The 25,841-nt window shown below is 38.3% G+C and overlaps 1 protein-coding gene across 5 annotated transcripts in view; it reads left to right on the plus strand.

The window, feature by feature from the left end:
* DOCK10 (dedicator of cytokinesis 10) overlaps positions 1–25,841 on the plus strand; it is a 280,789-nt gene that overhangs the window by 224,841 nt on the left and 30,107 nt on the right. For 3 of the 5 annotated variants that reach the window (XM_019923632.3, XM_019923631.3, XM_019923633.3), the window contains exons 28-43: positions 3,877–4,023; positions 8,803–8,886; positions 11,087–11,183; positions 13,402–13,446; positions 15,231–15,406; positions 15,533–15,649; positions 17,101–17,212; positions 17,928–18,049; positions 18,138–18,252; positions 18,343–18,409; positions 18,631–18,678; positions 19,247–19,348; positions 21,446–21,570; positions 22,845–22,957; positions 24,571–24,708; positions 25,393–25,575. In XM_019923632.3, the coding sequence (XP_019779191.1) occupies positions 3,877–4,023; positions 8,803–8,886; positions 11,087–11,183; positions 13,402–13,446; positions 15,231–15,406; positions 15,533–15,649; positions 17,101–17,212; positions 17,928–18,049; positions 18,138–18,252; positions 18,343–18,409; positions 18,631–18,678; positions 19,247–19,348; positions 21,446–21,570; positions 22,845–22,957; positions 24,571–24,708; positions 25,393–25,575 (1,791 nt within the window). Of the gene's footprint in view, positions 1–3,876; positions 4,024–8,802; positions 8,887–11,086; positions 11,184–13,401; positions 13,447–15,230; positions 15,407–15,532; positions 15,650–17,100; positions 17,213–17,927; positions 18,050–18,137; positions 18,253–18,342; positions 18,410–18,630; positions 18,679–19,234; positions 19,349–21,445; positions 21,571–22,844; positions 22,958–24,570; positions 24,709–25,392; positions 25,576–25,841 lie in introns of all 5 variants that reach the window. The other 2 variants (XM_033859650.2, XM_033859651.2) reach the window with 1 other exon arrangement.

Here is a 25,841-nt window from a genome sequence, read left to right on the forward strand (position 1 = left end):
ACTGGAACAAACATCCTCATCTCCCGATTGTCCAGTCTTGCCTTCTTGGTGGACTTAAGCATCGCCATTGCTGGCTGCTGATTGTCTCGTCCCTAGGGCTTCCAGCGTGTCATCAATCAGCTCTGTAGCTCCCTGAGAGTCCAGCCCCCTCGGCTGCTCTCCAGATCTGCCATTTGTTTTGGGAATCGCAACCCCCTGGCCCCTGGAGATTAGGTGCGATCACATGGCCTCTGTTATATTGATGCCCCTCATCCTCATGACTGTGAGTGAGCCAACACTGGGACTGCCTGTCTCACCTACAGATGGGAGACGCCACTGAACGGTCTTAGGGATGTCGGTCCCCAGTACCTTCCTGATGGCCTTGGCGGATAGTGGGTCTTCCGGGCTCATAGTTCCATTCCTACGTGTCCACCTTCATCTGCTTCTTTATTCCTTCCTCATTCATCTGCCAGGGCAACCTAGGCATTTCCATTCTGCTTAAAATGAGCCATCTCCAGGATTCTAAGAGCCAACTAACAGTGAGTGGTCCATCCCCTGAGGTCTTATTTAAGCCCATGTCCTGACAAAGTGCCCTCACGTCAGTGAAATTGAATTTATCCATTCTTATGTTCTGGCCATCTTGGTCAAACACACTCAACATCCAATCTCAGTGGTACTCCCACTGTGGCTCCTGCTGGTACCTGCTAACTAATTCTTGCAACTCCTTGGGGTACACGCCCTTCCTTACCTTATTAGGCCCAGCAGGTTCACAGCTGAGTTAAGCTGGCATTTAATCCCAGTTCATGGCCTGAGCTCCAGGAGAGGAGGAAGGACAGCTCCTGAAGGGTTTGCCTGGCCTCTTGCAGGGAGAGACCTTTGCAGTGTATTCCCACACAGGAGAAGTGCTGACTCTTAATAGAGAGGGATGGGGCACTGAGGATTCAGGGGAGTCTGCCAAGCCACCATCCTCGGGCCATCCATCCACGTGCCCCATTCGTGCCTCCAGGCCTCAGGCCTTTCCAAACATGGCTTTGACGTAAGCATAACAGACCTGCCTTGGCTGCACATCTCATCATCTCTGGTATCCCATAACTCTCAGTTCTTAAGTCCTATGTTTGCTTTTCAGCTGTGTCTGCGCTTCTACTTCCAGAGATAAGAGCCTCCTGTCTGGGAGGAAGAGAAAATCTAACATGAAGCTAAGACTGATTCCTATCTCTCTGTTCTTAAGCTGTATCAGGAAACCTCACCACTGTAATCCTTGCTCTGCCACTAACATGTTCGATGATTTTAAAAAAAGACACTAAACATCTCAGAGTCTGTTCTCCCATATGTAAAAAGAACAAATTGGACTAAAATCCTTTAGTTCCCACCAGTATGTATCTGCTAAAATAGATAGGTCACAAAACACCCTTATGAACAGCCTAAGAATAAAGGAACTCATCGTAAACGAGAGTTTATCTTCACTGATTCAAGTTCCCTTTTCATTACCCTCTTCCATAGCAATCACCATACCCAGTTTTCTTCCAGAGGTGCACGGCCTTCCAATTTTCTAACCGTCTCTATTTATCACAGTAGGAGAACACCAGATACCATCATTTGACTTGAAAGCATTCACAATAAACATCTCCCAAGCTATTTGCATTTTCTTTTCTTATTTTTTAATTGTGAAGTGAATAGCTTTCCTTGCTATTAAAAAAAGCTTCCATCATCAAGGAGATGCGAGAAAGTCAGATCCCCTAGTCTGGTCCTCTGAAAGGCAGATAACACCTCCCTGTGACCCCTGCTTTCTTGTCCAAGGCGAATTCCTATTTACTAGGAAGTGCTGAATAGCTTCTCAACACTGAGCTCTAGTAGCCAAAGTTTTCTTGTACTGGCTACACCTTTTGTTTCCCATCAGCCCCTTGTTCTTAATGAAATTCCCAAATGCCTGAAATTCAGCCCCTGCATTCCGCACCTGATCCTTGGGACCTCCACCATATCATAGCCCAGGTTCTCCAACGCGTTCCAGCTCTGCAGCTTGGGATCCAACCATGTGGTCACCTTACCCCGCTTCCTCCCCTGTCCTGAGAGAGAAAATCCACCGTCCCCAGCTCAGGAATTCTCCCGCCTCAAGCCCTTGGGATAGACTTCCAGAGAACGATTAAAAATATTGCTCGTGTGTTTACCGAGCAGCATGTCTTTGGGTTAAGAGTGGGAGTAGGCTACAAGGGGAGTTTGAAAGGAAGGCAGAAAAGACAGAGGAACAGAGGGGTTATCAAAGTCCAAGGTATTACTGTATGTCCTTGTGAAGAAAATGTTGACATTGATATGTTTAATGTATCTTGGAGGACTAACACAATGAAAAAAGGAAAACTACAAATGTGCTTTGATTATCTAAAAAGTGATTGTTGCTTTCATAGGTGAATTGTTCACCCTTATTTCCCCAGGGTACACAGAGCAGGATGAAAAATGATGTCTGCAATTAAATTCATTAGGTTTATTTGTTGTTAACTTCATTTGATTTCAACAATAAGCTTTGAATATATACAGGGGGTAACCATAAAATCCTCAAAATGCCTATACAGTCATGTCCTGGTACAATGGCTTAAAAAAAAGCCAGTCCAAGTCAGCTCCAGCGTCCAACAATTAATCACTGTGTGTTCTATGCAGTTCCTGTAATTTTAGCCTCCGTGGTTTTTATTCTTGCCTCATGGAAGGCTGGGTGCTCAGAATTTTAGAGAATATGGCACTAACTCTCAATTGTCTGTTTCTGTCTATAGTGAAAATGCGAGTCTAATTTTAAAGCCAACTTGTAAAGATGAATGAATCTTACCTATCTCGTGCAAAGAAGCTGTGTAAATTCACCAAGTAGAGACTGAAATGGGAAAACTCAGCTGCCTGAAACTTTCCCTTTATGTGCGGGAGTTCAAATTGGGGGGTGGGGGGTGTTGGATTCCTGGACTGAGGGCAGTCTTTAGGGGCCTACAGAGTTTTATTCAATGTATGTTATGTAATCTCACAGCCAAATCACTTTTTATCTTGCGGCAAAACATCTTGACTGTGAAGTCCCACAGGCACCTGCGGTGGCATATGCTGGGACCATTGAGTTAAGACTAGCTTGTGTAAACCTTCATCTATAAGATAAATAAGGTTTGAGCATCTAATGGAAAACATGGTGATAACACTGTATTGTGTAATTGAAATCTGCCGAGAGTAGAACTTAAATGTTCTCTCCCCAAAAATATGTATGTGAGCTGATGGATGGCTTAATTAACTAGATGAGGGGTGGAGGGTGGAATTCTTTCACAATGTGTATGTGTATGAAAGCACCACAGTGTATGCTTTAAATATAATTTTATATATCAACTATAACTGAATAAAGTTGAAATAAATGTTTTAAAAAGACTAGCTGGGACTCACTACTTATTAGAGAACATTACAAACCGATATCTGTACCCATTCAGTTATTCATTCACTGATTTCTTATAGTTGTTTATTGGAGGATTCCTAGTTTTAAAAAATCAAAATAATTGATTTTTAAATTAGAGAACTGTGAGTCAAAGAAAATCTAGAATAATATTCATTAAACCATTGATAGCAGTTATTTCCGAAGAGGGAAAGGAGGGGAATTAAGAGGTTATAAAAAAATGTTACATTTCTACATTGTCTGAATAGTCTGCAATTCATATATGTTATAATTTATAATGAAAAAGTGAAAAACTTATTGGGCAAAATAGAAGGAAACATTAAATGAAAATGATGAAAATCATGACCTTGAAATTAAAAGGGCTTCTATTTTATTATTGCTTTCAAGTTTTCAGAAAGACTTTTTGTTTGTAGTAAGTCTTACAGTTTATGTTTTCCAGGCTTAGTATTTCACAGGTCACATTATAAAGAAATGATCCATTCTTTCCTTAGCTTTCTCGGCCTCAAAGATTTCCTGAATCTTACCAAAATGAATTGGACAATCTTGTCATGAGCCTAGCCGACCACATGATTTGGAAAAACAAAGATGCACTTGAAGAAACAAGAAGGGCAAACCACAGCGTTGCCAGATTTCTTAAGGTACAATTATACAAGATCACAGTTCTATTCAAGCCTCCGTGATAGTGGGTGTGAGATACTCTAAATGTCAATTTAAGTCACAGTTTCATTTATGATGAAAAGTCAAGACTACCAGGATTAGATGAATACTTTCATCTATACATCTTTCTTGCTTGAAATACTTTTTGATACTTTTTCCAATTTGGAGTCATACAGAATAAGAACCAAGGTTAAAGAAAAGTATCTACTTGAGTGTTGCCAAGTGTAGTACTTCTAAATATCTTTAAAGAGAAAAATGAGATTTTTAAAGAAGCTGCACTGTGACAATATTATTCTCTTGGGCTTTTCTGCCCTTGAAGTGATGTTTTGGATTGGATCCAGCTCTAACAGTGATGCCAAATAGCCACTTTGGGAAAATTTTGGGGAATTTCGCATTTTTGTTATATTACCTCTAGGCTCTTTTAACATGATGAAAATATCGTGCATTAATCGCATAAAAGGAAAATTATCAGTTAAAGTATTGAGCAACATAAAGTGAATATATATATACATATATATATATATACATACATATATTTAGCATCATTTCTTTGAATTACAGGCATTTCTATTGAATTGAGAAGAAAAATGTGCTTAGTCCAAGAAAAGCTAATGTAGAATGATGGTGTATCATTTAACAGATAATACATTCAACCAGAAAGATAATGTTTTTCTTCTATTCCTTCTTTTGCCCAACTGTTGACCACTGACGAAGCCACTTCACTTGTTTCTTTGTGGTAGACACCAGAACATACTGGATAGGTGTGGGAATGTATAAATAAATACTACTAACAAAGTTAAGAGGCTATGGAGGTAGATGGAAAATTAGCTTAAGTTGTCTTTGGTGAGTTTTAATTCAGTCTAATTTCTTTTTTAATGTGTTAAATGCAGTTTCAAATTGCATACTATATTTGTTCTCATCTTGTATTTCTTTTTCTTCACTGTTTTGCCTCTTATTTTTGCTTTTTTTCTTGCTTCAGGAAGAGAAAGGGATGGTCAGAGTTGAGGAGGAAAAGAGTAAAGGAGAAAAAAATTACTCTAGTTTTCTACCATGTTTTTAAGACCTATGAGAATAAAGTTTATTACTATGCTAGTAGTTTATTTGAAGTGCTTGATGGAAAAGAAAATTTGGGAAAAAAATGGCATACTGTCTGATTTGTAAGCAAATTACATTCAAGAAATATCTGCAATATTCTTCCCAAAATTCCAAAAAAAAAGGTTGCATAAGCAAGTCTCTTAAAAAGGGAAAAGACCTATTATTATCCACTCTTTTTGGCTTAAATGCTCTGTACTTATTAGAATAAATATATGTTTTCCTTGGAGCTCATTTATGCAAAAGTTGCTTCTGGTGGTACATAAACTAATGTCTAACATGAATGTCCAAGATGAAAAAAGCCACAAAGTATAAATCTAATGGTGAGACCAGTGGTTGTGAAATCTGTGGGTAAAAAGCATGGATTGACAACAGATAAAACAAATATAGTCTATAAGATACATGGATCCATGAAGTGCAAACTGAAAGCAATACTTATATGTGAAGTTTATAAATGAAAACATTAGTTTAATATATTGTACATTATAAAAGTCCATCATACAAGCATTGTACAATGCTCGTCTGACTAATCTCTACTTTATTTCAATTAGCATTTGGAAATCATTTGCAAATTATCTAATATAAAAAACAGACTTTGGTAGCAAACTACGTTTAAAGAAACATCTGTGATAGTTCTAATTATGAAAAAAAAGATGGATAAGCAAGTCAATGAAAAGGGAAAGTCTTCATATCTATTTTCCTTAAATGTTCTGTGTTTGTGGAATAAATAAATGTTTTCTAGAAACTTCATCTATGCAAAAGTTGCTGTGGGTGGTACAGAAGCTAATACCTAGCACAGGGGCAAAGGAAAGGAAATGATGGGCCCAGAGGTTTTGTAAAATATACAGGGAAAGTCACTCAGGTGGTGTGTTTTGCAATTTGGGATTTCATAACTCATCACTGAACCATCTATAGAGTAAAACTGTGACTTTCACAGTTGATGAGACAAAATAAACATTTTTTCATTACAACAGCCATATATACAAAAATATATTTTTGCATGTAATTTAGAATATTTGGCTTTTAGTTTACTAAGCCAAACTGAGAAAAAGTCTGATAGGGTATAAGTTATCCTTTATATCAAGAATCTGCAAAATTGTTTTCTATAAATGGTCAAATCTTAAATATTTTTAGTTCTGCAGAACATACAGTCTCTGTGACAACTACCCAACTCTGCAACTGTAATACAGAAACAACCATAGACCATTCGCCATAGACAATATATAAACAAATGGCTGTAGCTGTGTCAGTAAAACTTTCTTTTGAAAAACAGACAGTGGGCCAGTTTTGGCTCATGGGCCATAGATTACCAGAGCCTGTTATAAATTATTTTCTACTCATGTAGAAGGTTAATATAAATTATTTTAAAATAAAAGCAGGGGCTTCCCTGGTGGCGCAGTGGTTGAGTCCGCCTGCCGATGCAGGGGACGCAGGTTCGTGCCCCGGTCCGGGAGGATCCCACGTGCCGCGGAATGGCTGGGCCCGTGAGCCATGGCCGCTGAGCCTGCGCGTCCGGAGCCTGTGCTCCGCAAAGGAAGAGGCCACAGCAGTGAGAGGCCCACGTACCGCTAAATAAATAAATAAATAAATAGATAGATAGATAGATAGATAGATAGATAAAAGCAGAGAGGTCCCTTCGCCTGGGGTTAAGAAGATGCTGGGATGGACCAGACACGGGACTGGTGACAGGAGAGACACATTTGATGAAGCTTGATCTGCAGGAGGGCTCTCTGCAGGAAGAAGGCTGATTCTGCTGACTTTGTATCTTAGGAATGACCCCTCCTTTTCCCTCACTGTCCCTTAGAAAGAGAATGACAAGTTTACCACATACAAAGTCTTCTTAAATCTCAAGAAAGTCTTAAGTGAGTTTCCCTAGATCCCCAGGGTAGGCAGCCTTCTTCTCACCACTACCCTTGTTCAATGACAGGACTCACCAACCCCTTCTCTGTCTAATCAAAGGGCCCTGTGTCCTCACCAAAGGGCTTCTTTTCTCTTGTTGTTTCTTGAGAAGTTTCTAGAACCCACAGTTATACTGGGTGGTCTTCCTCTCTCTGCAAGGTGAGACACAAGCTTCTTCCCAGCAGGAAAGAGACAGCAGAGGTCTTCTGGGGAGGGAGCTCCATATTGGGGATAGTCCAAGGGTCACCAGTCGGGACTTCCTTCTGCAGATGGAAAGCCTGGGAGGATTTGACACACTAGCTGGGAGCCTGCATAGTGTAGAAGACACGAAAGCCCTCTTTTCCTCCCATCCTCCCCTTATAGTGTTCTGCACTTATGATTATGCTCTACTGTCTACCTTTCCTCACTGTTCTTTTGGGAGGTGGGAGGACATGGGAGCCATTTACTTTTTTCTAAGGGGAGAGTTATTGAAAGAACTTAAATCCATATTGAAAATGAAAATATAAATGAAGCAGTATGTTAACACAGTAATGAATAGGTAATGGAAAAAAAAACTCAGAAGAAAACAAAGAAAAATGGAAAAGGAAACAAAACAAACATATAAATGACCAAGCAACTGGAAAAATGTTATTAGAGAAAAAAGCTCATGTTTACACACGGGCGTATTTCAGTGGGAGACTTTGCACTTGGTAGACTACCTGTAACAAGATTTTATGTTCAGTCCTTTCTGAGAAAAGAGATTTGTTTGTAAAATTGAGGAGAGATTAAGAGATGCAAAACCAGTACAATGGACCATACAGGGCTCTTTGGACGAGAAAGAAGGCTTCTATGCTGAGTGATGTAGCAGAGAAATTTTCCCATGTAGTACACATGCTCACACACATGTGGCTGGGCAGAATGCAACCCCCACACACGCAGTGATGACCCCATATGCCAATCTGCTATAGTGCCTCCCCAAGATACTGCATCAGTAACTATGGTCCATGCCCACTTCACACTTTTCCAGTGCAGTAATTGGCCACTGTAGCTTGGTTACTGGGACATGGCCATGGGTCTTTGGGAGAGAGAGCAGGTGCTGTACCAAGTTGGCACGCTTGCCTGACTCCTCCAAACCTACCTACTGTTTAAGGCTCTCGTTTCTCCAGTTAAGAGGGATTGACAACATAATAAAGAGGCAGTGGGCAGCTCACTGATAGAAATCCCAGGATCTCTTGCCTTCACTCTTCAAGTTCAAGCTGCCTTGGCTGAAAAGAAAAGCTATTCTGCTGAAGGAGGCCAGTGAGATTTTATTATTTTTTTTATTTATTAATTTTTCGGCCAGTGAGATTTTAAAAGGTTTTCCTGACGTGTCTCTGCCCTGTTCCTACCCAATGTTGCACAGCAAGTTTCTTCACCTGAGGAATTATGGAATCGAATTACTAAAAGAAAATAATAATAAAATGTAACTAAGTGGTTTTTAAAAATAGACAAGTAAAAGCTAAAACTTTCTATATTAAAAGGAAAGGGCTCATTGCAAAGCTCCAAGAGATGTTTTATAAAATTGATAAATATGGGTTTGTAACTTTCTGGTGTGTGTACTGTATCTAGTATTTTAATTAGTTGCCGTATGTGGATGAATGCTTAAACATATTGCAGAGATTTTTAAGACATTTATTATACAGCACATTTAGTTAAATGCTATTTTACTTCAATATATTTAATCATCTTTTCTAACATCTTTAATGATCCTTAAAGTAAAAACGTCTGAATTTAGAATTTTACTTTTTTAGCGCTGCTTTACGTTTATGGACCGGGGTTTTGTGTTTAAGACGGTTAACAGTTATGTCAGCATGTTCTCCTCTGGTGATCCCAAGGTAAGAACCACGTACAGGAGTGCTTGCTTTCTAAACTGCTGCATTATAAATAAATAAACCGGTCTCTGTGTATATCTGTCTAAAACAATAACCTATGCATTATCCATATCAAAAAATAATTTCTATACCAATGGGAGGCAGCCTTTTAAAACGGTTCACATGCTCAGTAAGTCTACCCATTCCTTCCTTCACGGGGGACAAAAAAGGAGTGTGGAATGAGAGTGCTTACATTTCACTTTTATTTCCTGTGGGCAGTGAAAGGAGTGATTCTTTCCACCTGCAATTCTTCTGCCTCCGGTTTACTCGGAACTGTCTTGGTTTTAGCACTGAAAGTCCCACTTCCCTGGAAACCTTCAGTCTTGGGCAAAATGGGACAGTGGATCACCCTACCCAAATAGGGGCTATGTTTTGGGAGATAGGGAACGGTACTGTCTAGAGAGCAGCGGTTCTCAAAGTGTGGTTCCTAGACCAGTGATCTCGGAACAGAGCTACCACGGGTGGAGCCCAGAAATCTGGATTGCAACAAGACTTTCAGGTGATGCCTGTGCATTCTCGAGTTTGAGAACCACTGAGCTATGAGTATGAGTATGACTGGAAGTGGACCAGACCGTGAAAGTTTATCAGTTAAGGTTCTTTGTCTCGCAGCAACAGAAGCTTACTCCAATTTGAGCAAAAGGGAATTTGGGGGAAGGATATTGGGGTAAACAGCATTGATGAAAGAGCTGGAGAACTAAGCTTGGAAAAGAGCAGTGACCAAGGCACTTCCAGGCACAAGAGTAATCACAGAGGATGAACCAGTGGCCAGGGTCTGCTGCTGTCTAAATACGCAAATGGGACCCTTTTCTCCTTCTTAATACTCGGCTTAAGATTTACATTCCAGAGAGGAAGCATGTGACCAACCTGCTTTGGGTCACATGCCTGCCTCTTAGGAGGGAAGACAGGGCACCTGAATTAATAGTTCCCCATTAACCTTTACCCATTGGGAGGAAGATAAGTCCCCGACGGGAAATTATCTAGGTATTGGGAAAGAGTAACGAATACAGAAAAGCCAAAAATAAATAATGATCTCCTTGGAGCCTTTCATGCTATGCTTAGGAGCCTAAACATTATTTTTCGGCAGGGGACATTTACTTTAGGCTAGGAGAGTTACATGGTTATATGTCATTTGATTTTGAGAATCCAGTTCTCTCTGTAAATATTTTTTGGAAGGATATCCTTCATTAGGGCTCCAGGTATGCATGACATTTTCAGAATATCATTTTAGGTATAATTCCAGTGAACTTAAACTATATATTTTATCAAAAACCAAACAGAACATACTCAGTGAAGAATGACTACCATGTAATTTAATTATGCTCCGTTTCACTTGGATGTGCAAAGGATTAAGTCAGATACTACCCTTGTTTGAGACGGCAGTATTTTAAATTATTGACTGAAGCGGCCACAAAATATGATTCTAAAATATCTGAGCAAATGGAATATATTTTATTTTGTTATCTGATATTAGTGAATACAGTGAACACAATCTGAGTCTTAAAAATTGATTACTTAGTTTGCATGACAATGAAAATAGAATGGTTATGAACATGCTAATTGTTCCTATTTATGTGATTGTGTTAAGTTGTCTTAGACCATGTCTGCACTTCGTTTATCTCTGTCCTACTCAAAACATTATTGAAATGACAGACCTGTTTACTAGGGCAGGGAAGAGGTGGAATTAGATAATGTACTCCAAAAACAAATGGCAGATGGAGAGAGATTCACTCTAACTTTAGATTATCTGCACCACTGTCTTCCTTAGCACTGGATCTTAGGAGTTGATTGGAGTGATATGTTCTTTGAGCTGAGTGTAGTTGAAGACCTCTGTACGTGTGGTGAGGACCTATTTTTCCCAGAATAAACATGTTACATACATGCCAAAAGAAGCAAAACATAGGTCTGAGTAAGATTGTATCTCATAGAAACTCAATGTAGGTTGCAGCTGGGATCATTTCCTGAACAGGCCTTGTCCAATCTCCAAAAACAGGGGGCCTGACTACATTTACCACTTCAGAGGGGACAAAATCCTTTAAATTTAACAATGACCCAGTGGTCACACAAAAGTAACCCCACCTCCTTTTTAGATGTAAGATTCAAGTGCAGATTTTCCATTAACTTTCTTAGTGTGTGAATAATGGTCATTTCTTTGCTTCTTTTTCAGACCTTATGCCAGTATAAATTTGATTTCCTCCAAGAAGTATGTCAGCATGAACACTTTATTCCTTTGTGTCTCCCCATAAGATCAGCAAACATTCCAGGTAATAATTCCCAGAATTTTTGTCTGTTCCTACAATGGGAACAAATATATTTTTTTGTTTGTTTTGCCTTTGTTTATTTGTTGTTGTTTTCCTGTTTCTTCAATGTTGGTTTTGTCTGAAGTTTTCACATGGGATTAGATCCAGGTAATCAGGTTAAAATGCAGAAGTTGGTGGCATGTGGTAAAGAATACAGCTCTGTATTTCTCAGTTTTTGTCTATGTTTCCTTTTTCATTAACGAGAAGGCCAAGAAAACCATAAAATTAATGCTTGTAAATCAAAGAATTTTAACCTAGACCCATACTGTCTTTCACCATACTGGCTCCAAAAGACAACTTTCCTTTGATTTTGAGAGACATAAAATTACAGGGAGGAAAAGTTATACTTTGTGAGTATAAATTCATTTAAGATTATCAAGGTGTGTACATTAAAATGCAATTCCTCAAAATGAGTTTTATACAAAGAAAACTGTTACCTTGAAAGGGAGAAAAGAAGGCAGGCAAATGGGTAAATACTCAATACCTCTGGGTCAGAAAGAGGCAGAGATGGGCGCACAGGTAAAAATGGGGCCTCACATATTGTTTACTATACTTACTGTAGTATAAATGGTCTATAGAAAATATTTTCATTTCTTACTTTTGTTAAAATATGTATATACACACACATATCAGCATGATCATGGTAGAGAATAAGCATCGCCCATCTAGACATCAGAAACTAATCAAGCTACATAGAAAATACTTAAATGATTTAGGACCTTAAACTACTTTACTTCTACTTTGTAAGGTGTACATATATCAAATCAGGTGGCGCACTAGAAACTAATATAATGTTGTATGTCAGTTATACCTCAATAAAATAAATAAATTGATTAATTAAATACTTCTAAGCATGAGTAAATTACAAGGCACAGTTTTGATATTCATGGAAAGCAGAAACTAAGATGGTAAAGAGCCTCTTCACGTGTATTATAGCTCACACTAATATTTTGGAAGGAAAGAGAAAGTAACGTACATTATCAAGCCTATAAAAGTTTTGTCTAGTAGGTCTGTCTTTATTCCTGTCTTACCCCCTAGGTTCTTCATGACATTTTTTTTTCTTAAATTCCATATATATGAGTTAGCATACGGTATTTGTCTTTCTCTTTCTGACTTACTTCACTCTGTATGACAGACTCTAGGTCTATCCACCTCATTACAAATAGCTCAATTTCGTTTCTTTTTATGGCTGAGTAATATTCCATTGTATATATGTGCCACATCTTCTTTATCCATTCATCCGATGATGGGCACTTAGGTTGTTTCCATCTCCGGGCTATTGTAAATAGAGCTGCAATGAACAAGGGTGAGCTGTGACAAAGCGAGAGAGAGGCATGGACGTGTATACACTACCAAACATAAGGTAGATAGCTAGTGGGAAGCAGCCGCATAGCACAGGGAGATCAGCTCGGTGCTTTGTGACCACCTGGAGGGGTGGGATAGGGAGGGTGGGAGGGAGGGAGACGCAAGAGGGAAGAGATATGGGAACATATGTATATGTATAACTGATTCACTTTGTTATAAAGCAGAAACTAACACACCATTGTAAAGCAATTATAACCCAATAAAGATGTAAAAAAAAAAAGTTTTGTCCTGTCAATCTTAAATATAAGCTGTATACATTATTCCATTCTTTTTCCAATTTATGAAATACATTTATCTAAATGCCTTCATAGAATAAAGGGTGGAAAAGTTATTTTGGACTGTAACATTCTTCGCTTTTGGTTTTATGTTTATGAACTAGTGCCAAGAGATTACTGCGTTAGGCAGGCTGGTTACGACACTCAAGAGGATCAAACCTGTTTCTGTCATTTGGATTCTGGTTGTTTACTGCTTATCAGTAGCTCAGAAAAAGGCCTGACAGTCTCTGTGTAGATACGATATTATCAACAGTGAACATAAAAATATGTTTCGTAGCAAGCAGATTTCTGATAGAACAAAAAGGTGTCCAAGAAGAAGGCTAAGAATTAAAATAATTCTGTTCACGGCATTCATTTTTAAGGGAAGAAGTAAACAACCTAAGGTACTTGTCTTGAAAAACAAAGCGTTATTGAAGGGACTCACTCATATTTTAGGACAGTGTACTTTAATTTTTCAGTATAAATTACACATAGTTAATGAATACAGTGTGTCTCTGAGTATGTATATATCTGAATTTTTTGTTTATTTATATTAACTCCAGATCCTTTGACACCTTCAGAATCAATACAAGAGTTACATGCATCAGGTAAATAATGATATTTTATATTACACTATCTCAGCATCAATAACCACATCATAATTTGATAATATTGATGAGTATAGATAGTTCAGATTTCCAACTGGAAATTCCAGATGCTAATAAGTAGCCATATGTTTAATACCATCTAATCAAAATAGTCAAAAAGTTGATTGAGCTTTTCTCTTGTCACAGATAATTAAATGCTTCCCCAACTTGAATTCTTTCATACTTTATTCTCCAGAGTTGGAATTTTCTTAATTTCCCAAAGCATCTGAAATTTCTTAGAGGGCATCATAAATAAAATTCCCAATCGTATGTAATAACACGCTTGCTCAATGAAACTATATAATATTTCTATCAATAAACCATACCCCTGTTCAAACCATTCTCTCAGGATTTGAGATTATTAGAATCACATAAGTTTATTTTTACCCCAGACCAGTTTATAACTTCAAATAGTCCTGGCAATTTTTTTTCTAGCCATAGATTGGGAATCGGAAAGCTTGGTTCTCTTCCTGGCCCCTCATTATTACTCAGTATTTCATGGAAAGATTTATTTAACCTAAGCCCTTTGATCTTAGTTCCCTGAACTTCCACATTCCCCGTACTTCTGCCCCCAGCAGTATTTTTTAAAAATCAGTGTTTACTTTGCTCCTGGTCAGTTATGACCTGGAGTATTCTAATAGTTCATTCTTCCTAACGGGTAGCTATGAGGAGTAACGGAGATAACGCTTGCAAAGCGCTTAGCCGAGTGTTGGCACACAATACCTGTTCTATAGGTTGGACGCTAGTCCTGCTATTAACAGTTACGTTTGGGAAGCACATTGGCCCGTTCTCGATAAACGCACTATTACTTGAGATTTTAGCACTCTTTTCTCTATAATTCAGACTCAAAAGGGTGCAGCCCCCTTTGGTTTTCCTCTCTCTCTGCTCTTTTACGTCCTGCAGCTCACGTGTCCTGGTGACTTTACTGCTACTACTTGGGTCCTGCTACCCCAGGTCCAGAGGCCTTCTCACCATCCCCACTTCCCTGTTCCTCCAGCCTCCTGCATGGTAGCCCTCACCCCACATCTCCCTACAGTCTAATTCCCATTTATAGCCTATCATATTAATGGCTCAATAAAGCACAGGTCCGATTGGGCCACTGATCTCAAAGCTGTCAGTCACTTAACATTTCCTGTAGAATTACGTGCAAATGGTTCAGGGACCTAGACACCAGCTTAGGAATTTGTACTTGATTTTGCCCATCATCCAGTCCCAGTATATCTCTTCAGTCGTAATTCTCGCCACTCCTCTTTTGGCTGCTGTGCTTACTGGTCTCCTCCGTACCTGTGCTCCCCACATAACTGTGCTTTCAGAAGTCTGTGCCACTGAAACCCTCTCCCTTCTCCCAACTTCCTCTCCTCTACCCACTGCCTCCAACTGCCCCCCCCCCCCCGCCCCCCAGACTCTTTGCATCTTCAACCTTGAGCAACCTCAAAGGTCCATCTCAACATATTCCCTCCGGTCACATCTCCTGATTCCTCCAGGCAGAATATAAGCTTTTCTCCTTTCAACTCCGGTACTATTGTAGACATGCCACTTTTATGGAATTTGACATTTGACACTGAGTACTATTTGGATTAGTATAAACAGAATACTTGCTGAATGCCCCTCTTCACATTTTTCATCTCTGTATTACTGAATCCCTCCTAGTAGTGAGAGGGGTTGATAGTTGTTTGCTAAATCTCTCGATTATCAAGTGATCAGTTGATTTTCAATAACATGATCTCTTTACCTTCCTCACAAAGATATGCCTGAATATTCAGTCACAAATGAGTTTTGCCGCAAACACTTCTTAATCGGAATTCTGCTCCGAGAAGTTGGCTTTGCTCTGCAAGAAGACCAAGATATCAGGCACTTGGCTTTAGCTGTCCTAAAAAATCTAATGGCTAAGCATTCATTTGATGATCGATACAGAGAACCAGTAAGTGGTCTTCCTCTCTCCCTTCCCTAAACACCATTTAATGGTTCACTGCATTAAATGCATATCAAACCTACAAGTCTATTGATTTTTAGGTAAATCATTTCTTTTGACTACTTTTTCACCTAGGAGAAGCAGGCCCAGATAGCAAGTTTATACATGCCCCTCTATGGCATGCTTCTGGACAATATGCCAAGGATTTACCTGAAGGACCTGTATCCTTTTACCATCAATACATCGAATCAGGTAAGTCTGCAGAATATTCCAAGTGTCTATCGTAATAAAGAATTTGCCTTCTTTATATTTTTGCCATAGATAACTATTTTCCCCCAACTGTGACCAAACTAAGAATTAAACAGCACTTCTTGCTAGGTGCTTTGAGACGTTTACATAGTGTCATTTGTTCCAGATTGGTCACTGACGCCTTCCACTTGTCCATCTTTTCAGCATTTTGTTTTCATTGTCCTCTGTTCTCTGCATCACCTTCCAATTCTCTCCAGTTTGTACCACGTTCCTCTGTTGCATTCATGGCCCCATCCTCAGTGTACACCTTTCCCCACCAGCTTTCTGCATCAGGTTTAGGCCCATCTGGTGTCAGTAGAGCCACGTGCCTTATTTGTAGTCACAGCCCAGGAGTGGCCTGTTTTGTCACCCCTCCTCCACTGAGCCAGCCTAGTGACTTCACAACAACCCTCTTGAGATCCTTTGACTGTGTTCAACTCCCAGATGAGTTGACGCACTGCTGAATCCAGTACTAGGCAAGATGTTACCATCTAGAAGTTAGGAGCTATGTCTTTGGAATTTTTTTTTTAGACCTTGTTCAAATCCCAATAGTATCAGTTACTATCTATGTGACCTTAGATAAGTTATCTAACTTCTTTAAGCCTCTGTTTCCTCATTTATAAAATGGAAGAGAATACCTGTATCACAAGGTTCTTAGGAGGATTAAGTTGTGGAATAGAGAACATTCATCATAGATACTGGCCTATAATAAGTACCTGAAATCTAGTTTTAAATAATAGTAATATACATAAAATAATCCATGATATATAATCTACAATATAATCAATGAATTTATGATATCGCTTATAGGTAGAATCTAAAAAATACAACAAACTAGTGAATATGACAAAAAAAAGAAGCAGATTCACATATATAGAACAAACTAGTGATTACCAGTGGGGAGAGGGAAGGGGGGTGAGAGGAAATAGGGGTAGGGGATTAAGAGGTACAAACTATTATGTATAAAATAAACTATAAGAATATATTATACAACATAGGGAATATAGCCAATATTTTATAATAACTGTAAATAGAGTATAACCTTTACAAATTGTGAATCCCTATATTGTACACCTGTAACTTATATAATATTGTACATCAACTATACCTCAATTAAAATTTTTTTAAATCAGTGAATTTATCAATAACCATTCCAGCCATTTAGTCTATATCTAAAAGATAGTTTCTACTACATTGTTAAAAATTTTTTAAATCACGTAAGAAATTAAACTGTGACTAAGAGTATGGTTTAACTATATTAATTTTCATTGCCTAGTTTGGCAGAAGGTTTTGCTGAAATATAAAAGATCAAATCGCGTATCATCTAATGGAAAGTGTAACGAAGAAGGCATATGTGGGTTTGCAATGCTGAAATATGATGATTCCCACTAATTTCTTTTGTGCTTTGAATACAGGGGTCTAGAGATGACCTCAGCACCAATGGAGGATTCCACACCCAGTCAGCTATGAAATATGCAAACTCTGTGGACACATCATTTTCTAAAGATGTTTTGAATTCCATAGCAGGTACTTCAAACCTTCCAGACAGTTGTGTTTAACTCTCATCCGTGTTTACGTTGTATATCACTGTGCTTTTTACCCACTCCATAATTCATTACACCTAATCTATGTGACAAAGTATACTGCATTTATATAGCTGAAGAGTCTTGTTACATATTTCTTTGCATGCCGTCCAGCAACTTCCTCTTCTACTTAGTGTTCATTTTTACTTGGATCGAGGAGCAGTCTTCTCCGATGTTATCAAATTGTTTCATTCTGGAGACAATCTTGAAGTTTTCATTGCATACGGCCTTTTAAAGTATAATAGCCCTTCAACTTCAAAGATTATTCTTAAGAACTATTTTGGAAATGTCATCTTAATTTCTTATAAACTGTCAAAAATTGAAAGCTTCTTCCCCCAAAGCATCATTAGGAACCTTTATTATTCATTTTAAAACAGAAATGTTCTTTCAAAAGCTTTTTAAGAAATCAAAGGAAAAAAGATTTATTTCCAGTTAAAAAGGTCTACATTTTCCTAAATCCTTAAGGCTGGCATGGCTGTTATAATAATAGTTTAAAAGTTGCATATCTTTCATGGCAATGCCAGACTCTATTACGTCAGCTTTTCACAATACTGCTACCCCCTGAATGACCAGCGTCTTTTTGGTTCATCATTTTAGCTTTCTGTGTTGTGTGCCCACGCATCTCATTACCGTCTGTGTGCTGTGGCTTGTGTTTACAGCATTTTCATCAATAGCTATTTCTACAGTAAACCATGCTGATTCCAGAGCTTCGTTAGCAAGTCTTGACTCCAACCCAAGTACCAATGAGAAGAGCAGTGAGAAGACTGAAAACTGTGAAAAGGTACGGCTTCCCTCCCAAACTTACTCAGCATATTACCAGTCAGCAACCTCCTATTCTTACTCAATCCTAATTGGTTCTTCATTCCTAGATCCCAAGACCCTTGTCTTTGATAGGCTCAACTCTTCGGTTTGACAAGTTAGATCAAGCAGAAACCAGGAGTCTTCTTATGTGCTTTCTTCACATTATGAAAACAATTTCAGAGGGTAAAGAGAGTTCTTTAAATTTAAATTTTAAAAAGAAGAAAAAAACTTTGAATTTCAAAGAGTCTCATGCTACTCGGGGTTTCCTTTCAGAGACTCTGATTGCCTACTGGCAAAGAGCGCCCAGTCCAGAGGTGTCCGACTTCTTCAGCATCTTGGAGTAAGTTTTAGAGTTGATTACATAACGCTTTTTTCTGGAACCTTCAAAATACTTTAGTATATCATTTTTCATTCTAGGTACCATATGGTGAATGATCTATCAGTAATAATGCATAAACTATTTAAAGAAGACAATATTTTTCTTTTAATATACTTGGATGAACACTTTGTATAAATAAAAAGGCGTGAATAATTAGAATGTGACATTTTTTTCCTTTCTAGTGTTTGTCTTCAAAATTTCAGATACCTAGGAAAACGTAACATAATAAGGTAATAATTTTAAATTCCAAAAGGTTAGTCTGATATTTTGAAAAAAATTATGACATATTATTAATGGATCAGGTTAGACTTAGAGATTTATGTTAGAAATCTTAAAATGCAAATAAGGATTTTAAGGTTGACCTCACATTAGACATAGAAGTTTGATGAATACCCTATAGCCGTAGTAGATCCAGGAACAGTTAAAGCTGTCCAGGGAAAAAGCACAAAACACATTTCTGAAAGGAAACCACATTTCATGTAACTTCTCAACTAATTTATCCATCTTTATATGAAAATAACTTGAAAGATACCTATTTAAGAAAATACTTCCAATAAACTAAAAAAAGTAATTAATCTAGAAAACTGTGCTGTCATCCTTTTCTCATGAGAGACAGCAGTGCCCCTGGCATCTTCCCTAAACCCGCAATTTCCCATTTCCAGAAGAAAATGTGATTTTATTTTTCACAGCATGTGGAATATTTCATTGTTCAGTAATCGCTTTGTCAGTTGCCTTTTTTTAATTCATATATCAATTACAAACACTGAGTTCATATTAAAACTTCAGTTTTCCTTGCAGAAAAATTGCTGCTGCGTTTAAATTCGTGCAGTCCACCCAAAACAATGGAACTCTCAAAGGATCTAATCCATCCTGCCAGACTTCTGGCCTCTTGCCGCAATGGTACTGTCACATTTGCTTGATATTTAAAATTATATTGTGAGTGTACGTGTGTGTGTGTGTGTGTGTGTGTATACATACATATATATATATATATATATATATATATATATATATATATATATATATATATATATATATAGGCTGTGGATACACCCATATGCACACACACATGTGCATGTGTGTGTGTGTCTGTGTATATATATATCTCAAACCAAAAACAGATCTCAAGTAACTCTGTGTGTTTCTCTGAAGAAACTTTGACGGTACAGCCCTGTCTGCCCCACCAGCTTGTGAAAACCTAGAAGCAAGATTTGCCTTATTTATGTGCACCTAGCGTACAATGCCTTGTATAGGGTCAATGAGTGTCTTAATTTAATTGAACCTGAAAAGACATAATTCCAATAAATGCCTATTGTAATGTTTGCTAATCTAGTGACAAAGTAAAATGTGAGGTCATATCTCCCCTTTCCTCTTAGTAGTAAGTGTAATAATTTATCAGTATTCTTAGAGCTTAATGTGTTGTTTAAAGGGTCAAGGGCAATAGGAAGCATAGCTGGCCCCGTAAGCTCATTTTAGGTTTTTTAGTCATTAGAATAGTATATACAGCCTAGGGTCACCCTTCATTAACCTACCCTACAGGAAACATTTGCCCTAAAATCCTGCCTTAAAGCTCCTCTGGGTCTAGTAAATCAGAATTCTTTGCTAAAATTTTCTCCAGTTTGATTTATTCTCCCCAGGAGTATCATAATAATGTATAATATGAAAATGGCTATATTTTAGAAAGAGCTTTAGAAAGAAATATGAATGTAGTACATAGCTAATAAACCATAAAATAAATTTTGCCTGTTTATCCATGGGGACCCCTTGAAATGGCCCCTTATGAGAAAATAAATGGCAGTTGAGTAGAGGACTGTAAACAATTACTTTAATGACAGTCGTAGCCCACCTGAGGTCACTGCAGTTTTGGAGACGTCTGGTGGGTTAGACTTTAGGCCCCTCCCTAAACCATCTGGACAGGTCCTGGTCGTTCCCAGGACTCCCCTCCCAGAAGCCATGGCTTTTCCTCCAGGAGTTACAGACTGAAGGAGACTCAAAACCTGGAAATAATCCAGTCCCAAAGGTCCAAGCCATACAGCCCCAAACCATACAGCCCCAAACCCATTATTCCTTGTAGCTACAGAAATGACCCAGACTCTCCTGGCTACTGAAAGCCAAGGTTAGATCTCTAGGGTTCCAATCCATCCAGAGCATTTGATTTAGCCAGAATCGAATAAGCCTTGAGAAGTAAGACAAAGACAAAAAGTTGTTTCTTTTTCAGGCTTGACTCTTCAGTATCTCCTATTGCCTGCTTTCCTCAAAGAAATTTTCTATGACCTTGGCCATCAGATAGCTTAAATGAAAGCTTAAATGAAATGATAGCTTAAATGAAAGTCGGGAACAGGAAATATTCCTACTTCCTCATTCCCCCAGTTAGAAGTGCCAAGGGGTATTGAATGAGAGCCCTGGCCATTGTCCCTGCTCTGGGAAAGCAGCAGCCCAGAAGCGACCTCAGCTCTCTCCCCCACAAGGATCATATGTCAGCCCTGCTGTGGGCCTGACACAAATGCAAAGACAAATCCTGTAAGAATTTCCAAATGCAAAGAAGTAGGAGACAAAGGGTTGTTTTAGACTAGATTTTACTTTTTTACATTTTACCTCCTAAAAATAATTGATACAACTGAGCTATATAATATTGTACTTTTTTAATGTCTACCACTATGCCTTTCTGATCAACCAATGACCACCTGAACATGCATGGAATCCCATGATTTCATTAAATAATAATGAATATGTTTGTGCAGAATTTAATTCAGCATCTATTATTTGTCTGTTATCCTTTAGTATCTGTTATCATTCTGAACCCTTTTTTGGCTTAAATAAAATTTGTCCAAACGTACTTTTAAAAGTTCCTCTCAGCATGTCACCTATAATTAATATTTTTAATAAAAAGTGTCTATTCAAAAATTTTTTAACATTTGACTCAATCAAGAGAATTTGAATGAAAATTTGGTTATCATATCCCTATGACTTTAAGCATTTCTGTCATTTCATTTTCAGGATGCACACCACTTCCAGTCATGAAGGACAGAAGCAGCACAGATCACAAACTTTACCGATAATTCGAGGCAAAAATGCACTTTCTAACCCTAAACTCCTACAGATGTTAGACAATACCATGACCAGTAAGTATACCAGAAATAATAGCAACAAGATGGTTATCATTTTTCTCTAGATGTGTGCAGGACATAAAATGCATTATGTTTCAGAAATGTAAGGAATGTTGCTGTGCCCCTGAGACCACTGCTTTTCAGGCTTGCTGTAGCCTGAGGAACATTTCTGGGAGGAGAGAATCAGCTGGAAGCATCTAAAAAAAAGTAGTGTCCTTATGAGGAGAAAGGGGAAAAGTAAAACTCTCAATATAGTATGCTCACTGTAGCCCCTCTGGAACCAGGTGACTTGGCATTGTGAGGGGTTAGGGTGGCCTCTCTCAACCAGATTATTGTCCACTCTTTGGGAAGAGGAGAAAGTTGTCCATGTCCTAGAAGCAGCAAGTGTGCCATCTCGAATCCAGTGTTGCACACATTCCAGGTGTGAATGAGGAGAAGATGGGATCCAGTGTTTTTGTATCATGTAAGTGTTCCTGATTATGGACACGTGACCACAGTTAGCTGTTTGAAGGTATTTGCCTTAACCTAGAAACACATTTAATCCCTTTCTGACGAGGCCATTAACGCAGATCATCCACTGAGACTCTACGTTTGGTCTATTAATCTGGGACCATAAAACTTGACCCAGACTGATTATGGAGGAAATATGACTCTACCAATGGCTGAATCAATGGAGAAGTAGTGAGAAATAATGGAGAACAGACTACTCTGGTCCTTTGGAAACTCTATAGCTGACAAATTAAAAGGGCACCCACACAGTCTTAATCAGTTCGAGCTGCTACAACACAATACCACAGACTATGTAGCTTAAACAACAAACATTTATTTCTCATAGTTTTAGAGGATGAGAGATCCAAGATCAAGATGCCAGCAGATTTGATGTCTGGTAAGAACCACGTTTGCAGATGGCCAACTTCTTGCTGTGTCCTCACGTGACAGAGAGAGAGATGATCTCTCTGGTGTCTCTTTTTATAAGGGCACTAATCCCATTCATGAGGGCTCCATTCTCATAACCTAATTACCTCTCAAAGACTCTGCCATATTGTGGCTAAGGGCTTTGACATATGAATTTGTGGGGACACAAACATTCAGTCTATAGCACCCACTAAAAACTGTCTCTCTTTTTGCTTCAGCTGCTAAAGAGATTGAACAAATGAAAGCACTTTGATTTAATAAAATTACTCATCAAAACACCAGTAAACATTGACTATGTTGTAATAGAAAAAAGTTCTTTATAGGGTACAAAGATTTGTTTCCAACATTTATGCATTTTCTACTTTATTTTGTAGGCAACTCCAATGAAATAGACATCGTGCACCACGTGGACACAGAGGCCAATATTGCTACAGAGGTTTGCCTGACTATTCTAGACCTGCTAGCCCTCTTCACTCAGGTCCACCAGGTGAGTGTGACTGTAACTTCTTCTGTAATATGATAAAATGAAAGGTGGAAAAGTCATGTGAAGTCAAGAATATGTTTTTAAGGTTTTTATGACATTTAATGAAATGTATTAACCTTACATAAATCAACCTAAGTGTGAGTGGAAAACATGTTAAAGAAGAGATTCAGAATTTGTCAGAAGTTGGCGAATGCTCAATTGATATACACACAGACATATTTCCTTATTGTCCAATAATAGACAATCTCTCTTCCTTGTTTCTCTTGCTTTACTGTCAGGCAAGTTGGGCTGAGAGAGAATGTGACTCTACTTTTTCAGTATCAAAGGGAGAGACAAAGCACAGCTAGATACAACAGATAAACAGATACAACAGCTAGAGAAAACAGAGTGATAATGTGGAGCATCTTTTTGTGTGCTTACTTACCATCTCTATATCTTTGGTGAAGTGATTCCACTACCTACCATTAGAATGGCTGCAGTTTAAAAAGACTGACCATACCAAGTTTTGGCAAGTATATGGGGAAACTGGAACTCTCATTCACTGATAGTGGGAATACAAAATGATACAAACACCTTGAAAAAACGTATGCTGGAATGAAGGTTCAACATAATCTATCATGTGACCAGCCATTCCAATACTAGGAATTTACCCAGGAAAAATAAAAGCATTTGTTCACACAAAGCTTTGTACATCAATATTCACAGCTTTGTTTTTTAATAATTAAACACTAGAAACAACCCAAAAGTACATCAACAGGTGAATGGATTTTTTAAAATAGTGGTATTGAAACATATCCATACAATAGAATATAAACTATAAAATTTTATAAAATATGAACTATAGAAATTATATCAATTACACCTCAATGAAGTTATTAAAAACATTAGCTCAACCTAATGAGCTTTCAAATGTTAAGGGTTAAATTAGAAAAAGTTGGGTCGGTTGAATAGTCTGCACCAAACAGAATGATTATAGCAAGGAAGTCTTATTTTCAAGTAAAATGTCAGCATGGCAGTCGAAAAAACAAAATCCACATTTTAATTCTTTATTGCTCGATGGAAATGTCAATCAAATCTCATACATCTTACAGGCTGTATCAGTGCCTTTGAGGACCTGCCTGTCTGTGACCACATCTGCTACCTCTCTCCCGACCCTGCCCCACTAACCATGCTTAGGCTACTCTGCTCTTTTTCCTCTTTTTTTCTTTTTTCTCTTTTTTCTCTGCTTGAACTAATAAGCTCCATTCCATCTCAAGTCCCTGGTACCAACTGTTTTTCCTTCCTTGGACAATCCTCCCAGATCTGCCGATGGCTGACTTTTTCAGCTCACATGTCAATTCATCCATTAGGGAGGTCTTAACCACCCTATATAAAGTAATCTTATCTCCCAAAGCAATTACTTTCCATCATAGATTATTCTACTCTATTTTCTTATTTAGTAACTTTTTTCAATCACTGCTATATGTAAGTTTCATTGGGAACATAGAGCTTATTCAGCACTTTATTTCCACACCCAGAATTGTGCCTATCGCATAGTAGGACCAGAGTAGATATTTTTTGAAAGAATACAGGTGTCCTTTCACTCATCCTAAATAACTGCTGTGTTGAATTTCCAGAGACAACTCCAACAATCTGAATGTCAAAATTCAATGATGAAAAGGGTCTTTGATACCTACATGCTCTTTTTTCAAGTCAACCAATCAGCCACAGCACTGAAGCACGTATTTGCCTCTTTGAGGCTATTTGTATGCAAGGTAAGGGTCCTCCAGGTTCCAAGAAAAGCTCAGTGAAGTGTTTATTGCTGACAATAAACACATATCAATCCTTACATCTCTCAGTATCGAGGGAAGAAAGTTTGTTTTCTTCTATTTGATTTATTTGGTATTATTAGACGATTTATTTGGTTTTATTAAACTATTTGATTCACGGTCTCAAAATAAGTTCACAACCTTGGCAGCCTATCTGCTGGATATCAAAAGGGAGCAAAATTAGCACCCGGCCATCAATTCTTGGGGTTCTCAGTGTTTGTGGCAGAGAGTTAGGTAAAATATACACCATCAACTGTGATGTCCGTTCCTGCCAAGTCAAAGGTTCTGCACTAGATACAGGAGAGTCCACCTTTGAGGACCCTGGGGGTTTTACAGTGTTGGGTGAATAGAAACTTTTTCAGAGCTCTCATTCCATTGCTTTGGGTAGTCATCCGTTACTGATGCAAGGGATACTTACAACGTGGAGAATGATTATTTCTAGGAAAAAAAAAATACTAACATAGACTTCAGTAAATAAGATTATATCCTCTTCCACCTGCAAATGGGAGAAAAAGTCTAGGTTAAGAAAAAAAGAAAGAAAGATTTTATTCTAAGGGATTTTAAAATTTGAGAATGAACAGAGCAAAATGAAGGCATCTGCTCACTTCATCAGCACTTCTGTTTCCGCAGTTTCCTTCAGCGTTCTTCCAAGGGCCTGCCGACCTGTGTGGCTCATTCTGCTATGAAGTCCTAAAATGCTGCAACCACAGGTCACGGTCAACTCAGACGGAAGCGTCAGCACTTCTATACTTTTTTATGAGGAAGAATTTTGAATTTAACAAGCAAAAGTCAATTGTCCGGTCCCACTTACAAGTACGTGCTGCCAATTTCCATTAATGTTGTTGTTCAAACCACTCATTTGTTTCAGCATTGATAAAAGCCTACTGTTTCCAGGGCAACCACTTCCCAACTCTTCCACCAGATTCCTCCTTAAAGATGCCCATCACACTGAGTTCCGATTCATAGAAAGAGTGCAACTGGGCAGAAATCAGCAAAACCCATAACTCCACCTGTACTTTTCCTTTCTTCTGCCAGGGAATAGAATCATAGAATACACAACTCAGGGACCATGACTGTTT

The sequence above is a fragment of the Tursiops truncatus genome, chromosome 7 (genome assembly GCF_011762595.2).
Source record: "Tursiops truncatus isolate mTurTru1 chromosome 7, mTurTru1.mat.Y, whole genome shotgun sequence".
In the NCBI taxonomy this organism is placed as follows: Eukaryota; Metazoa; Chordata; class Mammalia; order Artiodactyla; family Delphinidae; genus Tursiops; species Tursiops truncatus.